Genomic DNA, 17989 nt, shown 5'->3' with positions numbered 1-17989 from the left:
CAGTAAACGAAGTCCCCAAGAACAGACAGTGGTAACTGTAACCATCAGGGCCAACCCTCAAATGACCTGTGCCAGCTGGAGCCCGTGAGAACTACCCTCCACTGCGGCTCTCAGAGCAGTCCAGCCGCTTCGTCCACTCCCCACACCTGAACACCGTGCATATTTGACCATAAGCCCAAGTCATTTAATGACTTCACTGTGGTCATGTGTCAAAGTCATAAATTATGGGTCTGAAACTCTGAGGTGTGAGTGTTCAAGACAAGCCTGATGGTGTTGAGGGTACCTGCTGAACGCTGAGAGGCGTCAGGATCTCTTCTCCCCTGAGGAACATGGATCTCTGGGTAAGAGCATCTGTGAGCTGTGCTGGGTCCAGCCCAAGTAACTCTGCAGACCTGCCCAAAGCTGAAAATGAAGAATAAGGAACATGTGGACCTCCGGCCTCCCAAACGCAGCAGCTGCTGGACCCAGGATGGGTTCAGGCCCAACTCCACACGGCCACAGCAGAGAGCACAGAGCAGTCTTTGGACTCGGCTAGAACTGCTGGACACATGTTATCACCAAGGCCCAGTGCCCTTGGCACTCCCCAGGCTGGAGCCCAGTTCTTGGACACAGTATTTGCTGGTGACTCCAGGACCCTGAAGCGCTTTGTCACTGAGGGCGCTCAGACGTCACTGGCTTGGCCACTCTCACTTTTCTCTAGAATACACAACAGTGTTCAAGAGAACATGAGACATCATATCCAACGGAATACAGAAGCAGACGTTGCAATCCTACTGACATCTGTGGCCAGTATTGAGAATAAGCAGTTCTGAGGGCTCCGTGCTGAATGGGAGCTTGGTAGTGTCCCGTCGTGATAGTGTAGGAGAGCATGGGCCTTCACACCCCCTGAGGAGGCCAGTTCTCACAGACCTTTTTGTTTGTTTGTTTGTTTGTTTGAGGCAGGGTTTCACTTTAGCCCAGGCTGACCTGGAATTCACTATGTAGTCTCAGGCTGGCCACAAACTCACAGTGCTCCTCCTACCTCTGCCTCTGCTAGGATTAAAGGCGTGCGCCACCATGCCCGGCTATCACTGACTTTTTTTCTATTTTTTTTTAAATTTTGTTCATTTTTATTTATTTATTTGAGAGTAACAGAGAGAGAGAGAGAGAGAGAGAATGGGCGTACCAGGGCCTCTAGCCACTGCAAACTAACTCCAAATGCATGTGCCCCCTTGTGCATCTGGCTAACGTGGGACCTGGGGAATCGAGCCTTGAACCAGGGTCCTTAGGCTTCACAGGCAAGTGCTTATCCACTAAGCCATCTCTCCAGCCCCTTTTTTTCTATTTTGAAAAACAATCTATTAAATAAAAATACACTTGAGGGGCTGGAGAGATGGCTTAGCGGCTCAGGCATGTGCCTGTGAAGTCTAAGGACCCAGGCAAAATTCCCCAGTAAAGTAAGACAGATGTACACGGTGGCACATACATTTGGAGTTCCTTTGCATTGGCTGGAGGCCATGACCCCATTCTCTTCATCTGCCTCTTTCTCTCAAATAAATATTTTAAAAAGTGCATTTAATATGGCATAAGTTTATTATTAAGCAAAGTAATGAATATATTAAGTTTCTCAAGGTTTTTTTGAAACAGAGTCTCACTAGGTAGCCCAGGCTAGCTACGATATAGTCAGTATGTAGCCTAGGTTGGCCTTCAACTAGCCAACTTCCTGCCTGAGCCTCCCACGTGCTGAGATTCTTGGCCTGTGCAACCACCACACGTGACCTTTTCAGTTTTAACTTCTAATGATAAGACAAACAGATATAACCCACACCCGCAAACACTCCTAGGGTCTTATGATTTCAGAAGGTATTGACAGGAGTTGAGTGGGCTCAAACATTTGAAAATTCCTGACTTACATATGGGGGTCCTCCAGAAACATGCTGACATCTAACACATCAAACTCCCAACTTCCATGAGCGCATCTATTGCTTCTGTCACAAAACTCAAGATGTGTATCTGTGTGTGTGTGTGTGTTTTGGGGCTGGGGAGCTGGCTCAGTAGTTAAAATGGGCTTGCTGGTAAAGCGTTCCGGCCCAGCTTCAGTACCCATGCAGAGTCAGATAGCGAACGTGGTGCCTGTGTCCATTCGTCTGCAGGCAGGAGAGCCCAGTGTGCCTGTGAATCCACACTCGTGCGTGCACGCACGCTAACGAGCAATTTGAAAAACAACCTGAGTTGGCCGCAGGGTACCCTACGGGAAGGACAGGGCTAGTGGCGCGAGGGGACCAGCACGAGGGGTGGCAGCCGGCATCGCTGCGTCGCGAGGCGCCGTTCCGCGGCCCCACACCGCGACTCGGTAAGCGTCACCGCAGCACAGCGGTGGGTCTTGCTGGACAATTTTCACCTCTCAGGTCCTCACTGCTCGTGCCGTTTTCCCTCTCAGTAAGAACAAGAACGCAGGCGTCCTCTCACGTCAGTCCCCTCTCCCCGTGCTCGGACCCTGCACGGCCACGCTATGGGTCTGAGGCTGGGTGTGGAGCGCAGCCCACTGGGAGGGCGTGCGCTTGGCGACCATGAGGTCCTGGGCTCAGGTCCTGGCTCTAAAGGCGGGGAAAATCTGCAGCTCTCTTCCGGGTATCAAAAAGCCTTTTCTTGGGCTGGAGAGATGGCTTAGTGGTTAAGCGCTTGCCTGTGAAGCCTAAGGACCCCGGTTCGAGGCTCGATTCCCCAGGTCCCACGTTAGCCAGATGCACAAGGGGGCGCACGCGTCTGGAGTTCGTTTGCAGAGGCTGGAAGCCCTGGCGCGCCCATTCTCTCTCTCTCCCTCTCTCTGTCTTTCTCTCTGTGTCTGTCGCTCTCAAATAAAAAAAAAAAAAAAAAAAAAAAAAAGCCTTTTCTTTAAAAGGCCAGACAGTCAATGATTTAGCTCCATCCCCTGTGAGGAAAGGCCGAAGGCAGGCAGGCAGGCGTCATGTTACCTGTTTTGAAGGACACCTGCGCCCCTCCAGCAGTGATGAATTCTATGTTGCCGAGGTGTAGGATTCCAGCCAGCAACCTCAGAACTTCCCGGACTTCCTCCTTGCTGAACTGCATTACTTCCATCGCCGTCTGGAAGAAAATACCTGGCGTCAGGTCGTTCTTATTCCGGAAGTAAAACTGTTCATGGCAATGCAATCAGTAGGTACCATTCTCAAGGCACTAGGTGGATAACCACTCACCTATAATGTTGCCCAGGAGAAGATGCGGAGGCACTGTGGAATGCCCAGATAACCCAATCAACAAAGTAACAAAGGCGGGCCTCACGTCCCAGCCTCTTGCTCACACTGCCGGACAATCACTAAGGGAGCCATGCTTTTGGCCTACCGATATCAAAGCATATCAAATACTGGTTTTTCTTGTCAAAATTTCTTTAAAACTTATTTATTTGCATGTGTGCTTGAATAGGCATGCCAGGGTCTCCTGCTGCTGCAGCAAACAAACACTAGTGGCTGGCGCCGCTTTTTGCTTACACGGGTGGCTTGGGAATAATTGAACCGAGCCTGGGAGACTTTGTAAGCAAGTGCCTTTAACCATTGAGCAATCTTCCCAGCCCAGACATATTGTTTCCTTATATGAAGGGTGGGGAGGACAATGTGTTATGAGACTGTAAACTCTGGGACCTCGTCTTAACGTCAAATACAACAGGGAGCCAAACAGATGGACTGAGGTTCTGTAGCAGAAACTCAGCAGAGAGGAGGGCTTTTTCTTCCTAGTTTAATAGATATGCATGGGATAGCTAAATAGGTTGGAACCTGTCTCCCTATACTTCCATCCCGATTTCTCCAAAGGTGTTTTTTCTTCTTCAGAGTAGGGTGTCACTCTGGCTCAGGCTGACCTGGAATTCACTATGTAGTCTAAGGGTGGCCTCGAACTCACAGCGATCCTCCTCCCTCTGCCTCCCAAGTGCTGGGATTAAAGGTGTGTGTCACCACGCCCGGCTTCTCCAAAGGCTTTTGACACTGTTTCATGGTCTCAGGAGAGTAACTGGAGGTTAAGGGAATGCTGTTTTGGGAAAATAAGCATGCGGCCCCGGGACTGCGCTACGGGCACGCATCTGAGCAACAGGTGCTTTCTCAATCATCTCCGACCCCGTCACTTTGCATTGTGATGTAGGAGCCACACAACATTCATGGAGGAAAAGGCTGTTCAAAAAGAATCCCGCTCCCCTACACACACACACAAAACAGGAAGGAATTGTTGGCAACACTGAAGAAAATGACCTGTAAGGAGAACTTGAACCCAAACAAAGGCTACACATGGCAGGAAAGGAGGAAATGGACTGTGTAGGTACCACTGTGAAGCAGGAAAAAGAGCAAAAGGAAACAAGTCATTTTAAATTGTGAAAAGTTTAATTTCTTTACAGGGAAAACGCGATACAGCTAGAAAGAAAGGGCTAACAATGAAGAGGAAGACATCCTTCAGAGTTCTCCAGAGAGACACTTAGGTAACAAAACTAAGTAAACCGAGTCATGTTTACCTTCCTAGAAATCAAGCCCACAAGTTAAAGTAAACCTGAGGTCACTGCTACAACACTAGCAAATTTCTGAATGACATACTTAGGCTGGTTAGACCAGGGACATTTTTATACTGGTGGCTGCTGCTATACATCGTGCGACCTTTGCAGAAAACATGATCACGAGGTCACGTTTGCTCCCAGTCCTACAAATTTAATATCGAGGGACAAAGTAACAGCGAGGATTCAGGGAAGTCAAAGAGCTCTCTCTCTGAGCTGCGCAGCGGAGTCAACGTCGAGGTCCAGGAGGTTAGCATTACCATCTCCACACTCGGGTGATTCCCAAGGACACACAAGAAGAAGAGAGAGACATTGCAATCTCCAAGAATATGAATGTGGAAATTGATTTCAAGGAAAATTTCTGTACAAAAGCTTCATAAAATATTCACTATGAGAGTGCTGTCCTGGGATTAAAGGCATGCGCCACCACTCCTGGCCAACTGTGAATATGGGTTTTTAAAAATTTTTTCTTTTTTTGGTTTTTTGAGGTAGGGTCTCACTCTGGTCCAGGCAGTCCTAGAATTAACTATGTAGTCTCAGGGTGGCCTCGAACTCATGTGGATCCTCCTACCTCTGCCTCCCGAGTGCTGGGATTAAAGGCGTGCGCCACCACGCCCGGCTTCAACTGTGGAGCTTTTTAACAAAACTTTCAAAGGAAAAACATATATCCTACAATTAGACAAGTCAAATGTAGCAACCAAACTTATTCTGATATTGTAGACCTCGTGAAGAAAATCATATGCATTATTCACAAACAATTGTGTTTGTTGAAGCTTAACATAAAAAGCTAAAACAACTTCTTTCTTCATGTATGTGCTACAGGGCATTGGAACTAGGGCCTTGAGCATGTTAGGCAAGCTCTCAGACAGCTACACACGCTCAGTCCTAACATTGTATTCCTGTTCCTACAGTCATTTTTATAAGACAGAATGGGGGGAGAAAAAAAGAAACTCAACAATCTGAAAACAGTTTAGCCAGTGGGGTGCATGCCTTAAATTCTAACACTTGGAAGGCAGGGGGATTGCTGTGAGTTCAAGGCCAGGAAATGCCAGATCAGCCTGGGTTAGAGGGAGACCCTACCTCAAAAAAGAAAAAGAAATAAACAGTTCAAACCGTGTTGGGCCTAACTGTGGTTGTCAACAGCAGCTCTCTATCTCTAACATGTTGGCAATGCTTCTATCAAAACAGAGACTGTTAATGGCGGGGGGGGGGGGGCACAAAGAAACAACTGCCTATTCACTGGAATCCCAGTGAGAAACGAGGAATGGAGAACGATCCATGTGGCACTGAGGCTGTGAGAAGCTAGGCACAGAGCACATAGTATATGCTGGGGTGGCACGTCAATGATTAAAGGCATTTGCTTGCAAAGCCTGCTCGCCTGGGTTCAATTCCACAGCACCCAAGTAAAGCCTCTGCCCCCCCCAAAGGGTTGGGACTAAAGTCGTGCGCCACCAAACCCAGCACAAATGTTTTGAAAAGGATACATGATGCGTTATTCCTCTTGCGGGAAACCCCAGAGAAGTGGTGACTGACATCGGGTCACGGCTTTGACAGGCAAGTTTCGGTTCTGAAACTGGCTGGGGAGGGGCCCAGCACCACTTGCGGGGCACAGAACTATGCGCTGCCTTCACCATGGTTGGGGGACACAGGAGCGTAAATTCGAACTTCAGCGACATACTAAGCTAATTTACATTATGTGTTAACACTAATTAAAATATTACCGATCACAGACTAGAGAGATGGCTTAGCAGTTAAGACACTTGCCTACAAAGCCAAAGGACCTAGGTTCGATTCCCCAGGACCCATGTAAGCCAGATGCACAACGTGGCCCATGTGTCTGGAGTTTGTTTGCCGTGTCTAGAGGCCCTGGTGCACCACTGTCTCTCTCTCTCTCTCTTCCTGTCTTTCTCTCTCTCAAGTAAACAAAATAATAACAAGAAAATATGTTTAAAAATATTATTGTTTACTTAATCAAAAGCAGGAAGACTAACTTAATGGATGTAAGCAGAAATTTATGTAAAGAACAAAATTTTACATGGTATAGTAATTATATTTACCAGTGATTTATGAAAAAAATATAATTAAAGCAAAAAAAAATGCAGGTAAGAAATAATTTCAATCTTTCTTTCTTTTTTTAAGTTAGAGTCTTACTCTACCCACACTGCCCTGGAACCCACTCTGGCTTAGATAGCCTAGGCTTAGACTGGCACTGAACTCACAGCAATTCTTCTAGCTCAGCTTCTCAAGTTCAGGGATTAAAGGCTCGTGAATCACTATGTCTGGCCTTTATTTACATTCTAAAACAATGTTAAAGACCATGCCAAAATCGGAGAAATGTGCAAAAGGTTTCTATGTACAAGACTACACATGTTCCTTTTCTTTCTATGACTAAAGTTTTCTTCATATGTGACATGGCATATCTAAAATGAGTTTAGAGGGCTGGAGAGATGGCTTAGCGGTTAAGCGCTTGCCTGTGAAGCCTAAGGACCCTGGTTTGAGGCTCGATTCCCCAGGACCCACATTAGCCAGATGCACAAGGGGTGCACGCGTCTGGAGTTCGTTTGCAGTGGCTGGAGGCTCTGGCGCACCCATTCTCTCCCCCTCTATCTCTCTCTCTCTCTCTCTCTCTCTCTCTCTCTCGGCCTCATTCTCTGTCTGTTCCTCTCAAATATATTAAAACAGAAAAAATTTAAAAAAATAAATTAAAATGAGTTTAGAAAAATTTTCTAAGCCAAGAACTGGGCATGGTGGTGCATTGCTGTATTCCCAGCACTTGAGTGGTTGAACAAAATGAACGTAAGTTCAAGGCCAGCCTGGGCTTCATAATGAGATCCTATCTCAAAAATCAAAAGAAAAGAATTTTTTTTCCCAAAGCTAATTTTACAGTGATCACAGAAATGAAGGTCTTGGCTAGGTCACCTACCTGGACTCTATATAATACTAAAAAGAAAGAAGATAAATAGAATACATACACAGTAGCAGAAAATTCCCATCAAAAGAAAAAGATCAACAAGTGTATCATAAAAACACTCTTAAAACCCATATGAAGGCCGGACATGGTGGCGCACACCTTTAATCCCAGCACTCAGGAGGCAGAGGTAGGATCACCATGAGTTCGAGGCCAGCCTGAGACTACATAGTTAATTCTAGGCCAGCCTGGACCAGAGTGAGATTCTACCTCGAACCACCCCCCCAAAAAAATCCATATGAACGTTGTAGATGAAAAAATACAATGATACAAAGTGAATATGCATATTAATGAATTTGTGACTAGCTTCAAATGAATAGTCAATTAGCTGGAATATGGGACTATGTGGTAACTGCATTAATCACATGGAGAATTTCATGGCAGTAACCAATTATCAGCAGCATGGGTGTGTGTTAAACTGCCAGCAAGAACCCCTAGTTCCTATCTCTTGCTATCCGTTTTATAATCATTTTACTGAGCAGTCCCCTGTCCCCTTTGGCAAAAGTAGCCACTTAAAGGCTTATTATAATTATTTTATTACCTCAAAAATATGGCTTAAAACCAAAGCAAAAAAAAAAAAAAAAAAAACCTGGGAAATTTTAAGCACAACTCAGAATTGCTCAACACTAACTGAGTTATAAAACTGAAAAGAGTTATATGGAGAATTCTCTTTTTAGGAAAAAAAAAAATTATTTACTTGAAAGAGGGGAGGGAAAGGAACAGACCCAGAGCGAATGAGTGTGCCAGGGCCTCTTGCCACTGAAACAAACTCTAGATATGTATCACTTTGTGCACCTGGCTTTACATAGGTACCAGGGAACCAAGCTTGGACCGTCAGGCTTTGCAGCAAATGTCTTCAAGAGCTGAGCCATCTGCCAAGCCCCTGGAGTATTTTCAATAATTTTTTTACAAGCACATAAGAGAACAGATGTCTGTTACTGCAGGCATGTAGGGCGGGGAGCATGGCAAGCACGTGGCACACCTCAACCCTCAGGCAGCAAAGGGTGTCACACGGGAAACACTGGAGAGTGAACGGCCCTCTCGGGAAACAGGGATCTTAGCTGAGCCTGAATCAATAAGCAGTAAGCCTGACATGGGAGAAGGGGCACTGTGTGTGTGTGTGGGGGGGGGGCTCGATAAATTACAAGTAAGTCATTTAACAGCAATGTTTTATGCAATGCCATGTTATGGTCTATGGTGGGCTCATTTTAAGGTAAGGGCTTATGTATAAAATTGGCTCATGTGATCTGAGAGCCGCCAGAACCAAAGTGGTATCATTCTTGTTCGATTGTAACTAACAAAGCCAAGAAGCAGCATGCCTCTGCCTGAGAACACGACCACAGCGAAGCCTCTGCTCTGCCAGGGCCACAGGAGCCCAGCAACCTGCCCAGACATCCTGAGGGCCTGTGCCCATGCTCCCGCGGGCAGATGCCACCCTTGCTACTCACTCTTCCTTACAGGCAAGGGCTGCCTATGATTCAAAAAGACCTCTGTGGGCTGGAGAGATGGCTTAGCGGTTAAGACGTTTGCCTGCAAAGCCAAAGGACCCAGGTTCGATTCTCCCGGACCCACGTAAGCCAGATGCACAAGGGGGCGCATGCGTCTTGAGTTCGTTTACGGTGGCTGGAAGCCCTGGTGCACCCATTCTCTCTCTCTGCCTCTCTCTATAAACAAACACCTCTGTAACCTTCCTCATTTTGCCTGTGCAAACCTCCCCTTGCCTCAGCCTGCTTAGCCACGCACAGTTCGTGAATGCCCACTGCAGTGCTACGTCACAATCAACTCACTCTCTTCACACGTCCTGTTTATTTCTTCTTGAAGTTGACAACTTCCAAGTTTTCCGAGACTGAAACAATTCTGTGTTCCTTGCAAAACGGAAGTACACCATCAATCCCTTTGGATCTAATAGAACCTGACTTGTGTTGAATGAGCTCGTGCGAACACAGTCTTGACCACACACCGCTCAGCACCCCGGGGACAGGCCGCAAGGTCTCTGGAGTGAGGAAACCCCAGCCGCAGCCACGTCCACGTGCGACGTGTGCCAAGTGAGAGTGGATGGACAAGCACTCATCAAAGCCTCGTGTTACCTCACACGCATTTCACCAGCCACCCTCCCAGTGGGCTTAATGTAGGCAATAAAATCAATTAGTTGTTATTTCTGACTTGAAATAGCTTTCATCTTAACTGAAAAAATTATGGTCCAATTTAAAAGGCTATATTAAAAATGGCTACAAAATTGGGAATACATTCATTGTCTCTGCCCAAGCGAAAGGCAAGTCTTTCCCCAAATACTAATGATATAATCATTAAGAGTTAATATGCTCATTATAGAAATTTAATATATATTACATATAATATAGAATGCAATGATTATATGAAATAAAGCAATATAGAATTCCGCTACATGAGGTAACATCTTTTATACATTAAAATTTGAGAGAGAGAGAGGAAGAGAGGGAGGGAGAGAGAATGGGCACAATAGGGCCTTAAGACACTGTAAATGAACTCCAGATGTGTTTGCCACCTTGTACATCTGGCTTTAAGTGGGTACTGGGGAATCAAACTTGGGTCCTTTGGCTTTGCGGACAAACACCTTAACCACTAAAAGCCATCTCTCCAGCCTTGTACCTATTTTTGTTTGCACATTTTTCTGCACATATAATTACTATAAATGGATTTGAAAAATAACTTTTTAAAATAAAATGGATACACGCACTCATACACACATACATACGTATGTATGGCTGCCTCCTACCTGCGTCATTTCTTCTGTAATAACGCTTCTGATATTACTAATATACTTGGTATGTTTTACTTACTATACGAGATCTCCACATATAGTCACAATAAATTATTTAAACTGTTCCCCATTCTTGATTCTCACAGGGTTGGGAAAAGAAAATCTACTGCTCACAGAAAGGAGTGTTGGGCTCCCTTCTTTCTCCAAAGTTGCACATCATTCCCTCCCCTCCTTCCCTCTCTTGATTCCCGATTCCTGAATTTCTGCTTGGAACTTCCAAAGCAAGGTTAAAATACAATGGTTAAAAATACCACATTTACAGCCTCACTAAATATCAGCCAATTTTTCATCGCTACTTGTGGTGGGCCAACATTAACAAGTAATCATGAGTTAAATAGTTGAAGACCAACAAATCTTATCTATAAAGGGCATATATAACTAGAATGCTTCTATTAGTTTTGTCAATTTCACATATAGGTCCTCTTTCCTTTCTAGATGATATAAAATACTTTCCTAACATCACGTGCCAAACCCTGTTCTCTCGATGCAACAATACAGCTGGCAATCACAGGGACTCTAACCAGCTCTCTGCAGTTGACTGCTGGCTGACAAAAAGAGCAAGTTCTGGGAGGGAAAACGACGACCCAAGAGGAAGCCTGAAGAACCGCACCCGAGGCAGGGAGATCGGCCAAGTGCACCCTGGTGGCCAGTGAGCTGTCTGGGTGTGGGGCGTATAGTACAACCAGACTCAGATGATTACAGGTCTGGCCTGTCTTCAGCATCCTTTTATCACAAATTATTGTTCCTCAGCTTCTAGAAAGGAGCAAAAATAGGTGGGAAAACTCCTGAGACAAGCTTCCCTGTCATCAAGAATGAGTACTTGTGTTAGAACACAGGCTTTTTAAATGGCAGTACTAAATAAACTGTGAAGATTACAACTGAAAAAAAGTCTAGAAGCCCAAATTTAAATGGAGAAAGAGAATTTAAAATACAGTTGGAGCCGGGCGTGGTGGCGCACGCCTTTAATCCTAGCACTTGGGAGGCAGAGGTGGGAGGATTACCGTGAGTTCGAGGCCACCCTGAGCCTCCATATTCCAGGTCAGCCTGGGCTATAGTAAGACCCTACCTCGAAAACCCAAAAATAAAATAAAATAAAGTACAATAAAATAAAACACAGTTGGCCCTCCATATTCACGAGGCATTGGATACAGGAATCTCCAGGGCACAAAAACTCAAAAAAGCACTAATAAGAACTGCTACAAGCTTGAAGCCGGCTTGGATGACTCTTGCCCCGGCCTCCTCTGTGTTGCGAGGACAAGCATGCATCACCATACCCGACTCTTCTGTTTACTTGTTTACTTCTCGATGAGACAAGATTTGTGCAGCCCATGCTGGCCTTAAACTTGTGTTCCTCCTACGTTCACCTTCCCCAAGAGCTGTCACGTCTAGCTCTCGTGCAAACTTTAAACCACCTCTACATGACTTACAATACTAACATAAAAAGCATATGCCACATGGGTAGTTGTTACTTTTATATTATAATGGCAAGGAAGGAAAGAAGCCTGTACTTGGTAGAAATGTCAATGTTTTTCCTCTTAGATTGGTTGACTCCACAGATGTAGGACCCAGAAATACGGAGGCTGCGCAGTACTTTAAAAACTACTTCAAAGAATCAATTTGTAGCTGGGCGTGGTGGCGCATGCCTTTAATCCCAGCACTCTTCGGGAGGCAGAGGTAGGAGGATCGCTGTGAGTTTGAGGCCAGCCTGAGACTGCATAGTGAGCTCTAGGTCAGCCTGGACTACAGCGAGACCCTACTTCAAAGAAAAAAGCTGAAATGGAAGATGAATTTGCAGTCGTAAGAAGAGAAAATAAGAAAGTAACTTACAACCACTTCCCTGAAGGATTTCTGATCACTGATTGTCTTGTCTTCTGTACATCCAGACTGATTCAAGTAATGGTAGTTTTCAGGCACAGATAAATAAAATTCTTCTACAGGAGGGAGGGAGACAGAAAGGTAACATCAGTACGTAGCTGACCACAATAAGACAAAACTCAACAGCGGTCACTGTATTCATTCATGCATTAATTAATTTATGATTTATTGGGCTGGGGATTCTACTCTGTAATGTTAAGAACTAAAGTACACACATAATCCGGTATCCCCAACATCCCATATTAAGACAACAGAATTTCCTTATAACAGCCTAGGGAACATAGAAACAATTTAAATAAAACAGATGGAATTATAAAAATTGGTACTGAGGGCTGGAGAGATGGGTTAGCGGTTAAGCGCTTGCTTGTGAAGCCTAAGGACCCCGGTTCGAGGCTCAATTCCCCAGGACCCACGTTAGCCAGATGCACAAGGGGGCGCACGCGTCTGGAGTTCGTTTGCCGTGGCTGGAAGCCCTGGTGCGCCCATTCTCTCTCTCTCTCCCTCTCTCTTTCTCTCCCTTCCTTCCTCCCGTCCTCCTTCTGTCTGTAGCTCTCAAATAAATAAATAAAACTTTAAAAAAATTGGTACTGAAAAAGAAATTGATGAGGATCCCAGTTTGTTTTCTGTTAAGCCAAACATATATCGAGGTACAGCTCAATGGTACGATGCTGGGTTATATGTCCCATACCACTACCAAAACAAACAAAAAAGCATTGGAGCATTGGAAGTATTTGGAAATTCGGTTTTTTTTTTTGCTTTTTTTTTTTTTTGAGGCAAGCCCAACAGATCTGCCTTTTATGTTATATACAAGAGTGAGAGAGTAAGAAAGATAGAGGGAATGGGTGTGCCAGGGCCTCCAACCACTGAAACTGAACTCCAGATGTGTGCACCCTCGTGCGCATGTGTGACCGCATACTTGCGTCACTGTGCGTCTGGCTTATGTGGGACCTGGAGAGTTGAATGCACGTCCTTAGGCTTTGCAGGCAAGCATCTTAACCGCTAGGCCATCTCTCCAGCCCTCAAGTGTGGTTTTAAAGTAACACCAGCTATAGCATATCATCTATACTGAATAAATAGTATTTAAATTAAAAATGCAATAGGATTCTGAACAAATAATTCTCTCCCCATACTGTTTGACCCTATGTTGAGTCAGACATCTTAGAACCCACAAAATGTGTGTTCAACTGCCGGGCGTGGGAGTCCCAGCGCTCACGCACCTCTCTCTCCAGGTTCCAGCCCTGCCAGCAGTGCATAGAATATGTGATAATTCCTCTCCCCGGGGTTCTGCCTCACGACTCGGTTCTGTGAAGGAAACCCACATTTACATTCAACAGTGTTTTCCTCGCTTAATTCCCGAATACTGTCACTGAGGGAAACGTGAACTGAATCGCGTCTACTTACTTTTTCTAATAAATCTTCATGTGGAAAGCAATGGCAAGTCAAGGAAGAAAACGAAGGCAAGGCACGCGGAGTCTGCCTCTCTTCTGTCTTTATTCCCCCGTGTCATGGCCCCTGTTCTTCTGACACTGGTACTTCCGGTGTCAGAGGTATCAGACAAAACAGACAGCCCTTCACCTGAATCCAATTCTAGTGACACACGGTGCCCACGTAGGTACCAAGTGCATAATGGGCCTGACTTCAAGCAAGCAGCCGAGGTGTGATCACCGCTGTCGTGTGCACATGGCTTGAGTGTAACCCTGAAGGTTCATGCGTGTACATCCTTGGTGTTGATGTGCACGTGCGGGGTTGCTGGGAGGTGGGAGAATCCCTCAGTGGTGGGCGCACTGGGAGACGGCTAGGCTGTGCGAGGGGCTCACATGATCTCCTGGGCGTGCCAGGCTCTTTCTGTCCCCTTCTTGTCAACTCAGGAGAGCTCTGCTACCGCGCTCCCTCCGGCTGCCCTCGGCACACTGTGGTGCCCCCAGCGGCTCACAGCAGAGGCTAAATGCGAGAGTTTGCCGGGCCTTGCATGTCCAGGCGCCAAACTATGAGCTAAGAGAAACCTCTTTCCTTAAAGTAAACAAATAAAACCTCTTTTCTCTTACAAAGTATCCCGAGTCAGGTGTTCTGTTACGATAGCAACAGAACAGATTAATAAGATGAAAAAATTTCAGGGCTGGAGAAATGGCTTAGCGGTTAAGCGCTTGCCTGTGAAGCCTAAGAACCCCGGTTCGAGGCTCGGTTCCCCAGGTCCCATGTTAGCCAGATGCACAAGGGGGCGCACGCGTCTGGAGCTCGTTTGCAGAGGCTGGAAGCCCTGGCGCGCCCATTCTCTCTCTCTCCCTCTATCTGACTTTCTCTCTGTGTCTGTTGCTCTCAAATAAATAAATAAAAATTAAAAAAAAATTTCAGATTATAGACATGCTGTCAAGTATTTCCAAAAAACCAATATATGGTCATTTGTCTTACAGAATAACTAACAGTCAAGTATAGTAATATTAAAGCAACAACGAGCTTGGACCAAAGTAAAATATCTCATGTTCTTTTGAGGTTCTCCTGGAAAACGTGACGTTTCCACCGATTGAGACACGTGCTGAATGAAACAGGATACAATCTAGGATCCTTCCGCCCTGAATGTTGCCCTCCTGACAGATGTTGAGCTGCACAAACTTCCCGAAGCGGCTGGAGTTGTTGTTGTACACGGTCTTCGCGTTGCCGAAAGCTTCCATGATGGGGCTGTGAGGCGAGAGGACGCAGGGCAGAGCGTCAGCGGGCCTGATCCAGGCAGACCGGACACCTCTCTCACCGGTGCCAAGGTGTGCGGCCGGGTGACCATGTTGATTTCAAGAAAGCCTGTTTCCTAAGCGCTCACTGAAACGGGTCGATCCTGAGCATCCGTCTGGATGGCGGAGGGGGGGGGGGGGGCCGGGGCCGGGGCGCACCGCTGTTGGTGCTGGTGGAGTGCAACCAGCACAGCCAGCCGAGGAGACCCTCCGCTCAGCTCTGCGAGGGCGACCCCGGGTCACCGCAAGCCAGTGCTCACACAGAAGGGGCCACGCTCGAAGGTCAGGACATGAAAACAGCCCCCGGCCTGTAAGTCCCTCCCGTTTGTCATATGGACTCAATTTATTTAACATTTCTGGATCTTTTCCAACTGGAAAAGGAACCCACATTAGACAGAAGGTCAGCAAACCTCATCGCTAAAATGTTTTAGGCTTTGCAGACTATGAGGTCCCTGCTGAAAGTACCCCACATTGCCACGGGAGCTCAGAAGCCCGAGAGAGCAGGCCTGAAAGTGGAGTGGCAGGGTACCAATGAAACGCTTTACAAAGAAAGGGAAGACGTTCTGGGGATGGCGGGGCGCCTGCATTGTGACATCAGGTGCTGAGTACTGCTGAGTGGTCCCTGTAGAAAGGATTAGCATTTACGGGTTGTGAGTATTCAGCCACCATTTTAAAAATTAAATATTTGGGCTGGAGAGATGGCTTAGCGGTTAAGTGCTTGCCTGTGAAGCCTAAGGACCCCGGTTCGAGGCTTGGTTCCCCAGGTCCCATGTTAGCCAGATGCACAAGGGGGCGCACGCGTCTGGAGTTCGTTTACAGTGACTGGAGGCCCTGGCACGCTCATTCTCTCTCTCTTGCTCTCTATCTATCTGATTCTTTCTCTGTCTGTAGCTCTCAAATAAATAAATAAAAGTAACAAGGAAGTAATATTTTTTTTGTTAAGTTTCAAGTCTCCTCGTGGGGTGTGTTCCCCCATCCCAGACCTTGTGTCCAGGCTGTGGAGCTGTGTTCTGCCTGCCCTGAACCTCGCCCCCGCTGCCTGGGGGAGCCCAGAGCCTCCCTGCCTCCGAATACAAAGCCAATCACGGGCTGCGCTCAGGGCCTCGGCGGGGAAGGGCCAGAGGCCGCTTCTCGAAGCTTCAGTTAGCACAGCACGTGGCCAACAGGGGCAGAGGGTCTGGAGCATCTCGTACTGACATGGGGGTTGCTGAGGCCGTTTCTTGGGGAATTGTAACAGTGAAGTCAAGAAGGAGAACCCGGACCACCCAGCCTCAACTCGTCCACGCCACAGCCAAGGGGAAGCCCGGAGGCCGGAGACAGATGGCCAGCGAGATACCTGCTTTCGAGAATAGCCCGCTCGACGCTGGACGTCTTCTCCTTCAAGGTCAGGTCCAGGGACTGCTGGCTGATGACCGAGAGGAACTGGAGGATGAGCTTGGTGCTTTCGGTTTTCCCAGCCCCGCTTTCACCACTGCAAGACAAAATATGTGCGCAGGGCTTCTCAGTGCGCAGCGTTCTTGAAACCAGCAGCCTGGCAGAGGGCAACGCCATTCCTCCCCAGAACAAGGGGGTAATGGAAAGCAAAAGATCTGCTGCTAAAGAACTGGGTTGTGGCTGCAGAGATGGCTTAGTAGTTAAGGTGCTTACCCGCAAAGCCTAAGGACTCAGATTTAATTCCCCAGGACGCAAATATGCAAGATGTACAAGGTGGTACATGTGTCTGGAGTTCATTTGCAGTGGCAGGAGGCCCTGGTGTGCCCATTCTCTCTCTCTGTCTTTTTCTCTCTCCCAAATAAATAAATTTTTTTTTTAAAGGCCCTTCCTTACAAAGCCTGATGGCCTGGGTTCAGTTCCCCTAGTACCAGCCGCACAAGGTGGCACATGTGTCTGGAGTTCGTTTGCAGTGGCAGGAAGCCCTGGCATGCTCATTCTCCCACCCCCTCCCCTGCCACCTGCCACTTTCTACTGCTTTCTCCCCAACAAATAAATTAAAAAATATTTTTTTTTAAAAAAGTGCTGGGTTAAGCTGGGCGTGGTGGCGCACGCCTTTAACTCCAGCACTCGGGAGGCAGAGGTAGGAGGATTGCCATGAGTTCGAGGCCACCTGAAACTACATAGTGAATTCCAGGTCAGCCTGGGCTACAGTGAAACCCTATCTTGAAAAAACAAATAATAACAATAATAAAAGAAGCCGGGCGTGGTGGCACACGCCTTTAATCCCAGCACTCAGGAGGCAGAGGTAGGAGATCGCCGTAAGTTCAAGGCCACCCTGAGACTCCATAGTGAATTCCAGGTCAGCCTGGGCTGGAGTGAGACCCTGGGTTAAAGGGAAGTCCTTTCTCCCGCAGGCCACCCTCAGGTCTTGTACATGCCACTTTTGGCACACGACGGTGCCCTTTCTAGTTCTTACTAGTCATGAGACAGCCAGCACCTAGCAGGAAGGGAAGCTCTGTAAGAGTTTATTCCCAAGTGTGTCCCTAGGACGTCAGCAGCACCCAGCTCCTGTGCACACCTCGTGAGTTATTTGTTAAGTGAGCACGCACATTAACAGTGCTGTTCTGGAAACAATGCACCTGTGTGCAGGTAAAATTCAAACCATCACCCGACTTATATGGGGATGAGAGGATGAAACCACAGGTACACAGACCACACGAAATGACTTTGTCTCCCCGGGCACCCTGTGAGGCAGGCAGAGGTGAGTGTCTGCGTCGGAATGGAACACCAGGAGCTCCTGACTCCAGCGTCCCACGGATGTCATGCATTATGGAAACTAAAAACGTGGGCAAAACAATTTAGACAGAAAGGGCCAATAAGAGACACTGACGGTGTCTGCGTTGCACCTTAAGAAAATAACAACCAAGTGTGGCAGTGCACACACCTTTAATCCCAGCGCTCAGGAAGAGGTGGGAGTTCAAGGCCAGCTTGAGAGTACAGAGTGAATTCCAGGTCAGCCTGAGCTAGACAGAGGGAGACCCTACCTTGAAAAGCCAAAGAACAAAAAAGAAGAAGAAGAGGAGGAGAAGGAGGAGGGGAGGGAGGGAGGAGAAGGAGGAAGCGGTGGCAGGGAGGGAGGATGAGAAGGGGGAAAGGAAGAA

The 17989-nt window shown here is 47.1% G+C and overlaps 1 protein-coding gene across 2 annotated transcripts in view; it reads right to left on the bottom strand.

Moving 5' to 3' along the window:
* Myo10 (myosin X) overlaps window positions 1-17989 on the bottom strand; it is a 230524-nt gene that overhangs the window by 92791 nt on the left and 119744 nt on the right. For both annotated transcript variants that reach the window (XM_045133108.1, XM_045133107.1), the window contains exons 5-11: window positions 16231-16365; window positions 14723-14847; window positions 13573-13586; window positions 13389-13473; window positions 12124-12227; window positions 2955-3084; window positions 284-402 (exon numbers count right to left, since the gene is read on the bottom strand). In XM_045133108.1, the coding sequence (XP_044989043.1) occupies window positions 284-402; window positions 2955-3084; window positions 12124-12227; window positions 13389-13473; window positions 13573-13586; window positions 14723-14847; window positions 16231-16365 (712 nt within the window). The remainder of the gene's footprint in view (window positions 1-283; window positions 403-2954; window positions 3085-12123; window positions 12228-13388; window positions 13474-13572; window positions 13587-14722; window positions 14848-16230; window positions 16366-17989) is intronic.

Source organism: Jaculus jaculus, chromosome 13, assembly GCF_020740685.1.
Source record: "Jaculus jaculus isolate mJacJac1 chromosome 13, mJacJac1.mat.Y.cur, whole genome shotgun sequence".
Lineage (NCBI taxonomy): Eukaryota > Metazoa > Chordata > Mammalia > Rodentia > Dipodidae > Jaculus > Jaculus jaculus.
The sequence above is the reverse complement of the archived record's forward strand: the minus strand, read 5'-3'. Positions and strand labels throughout refer to the sequence as shown.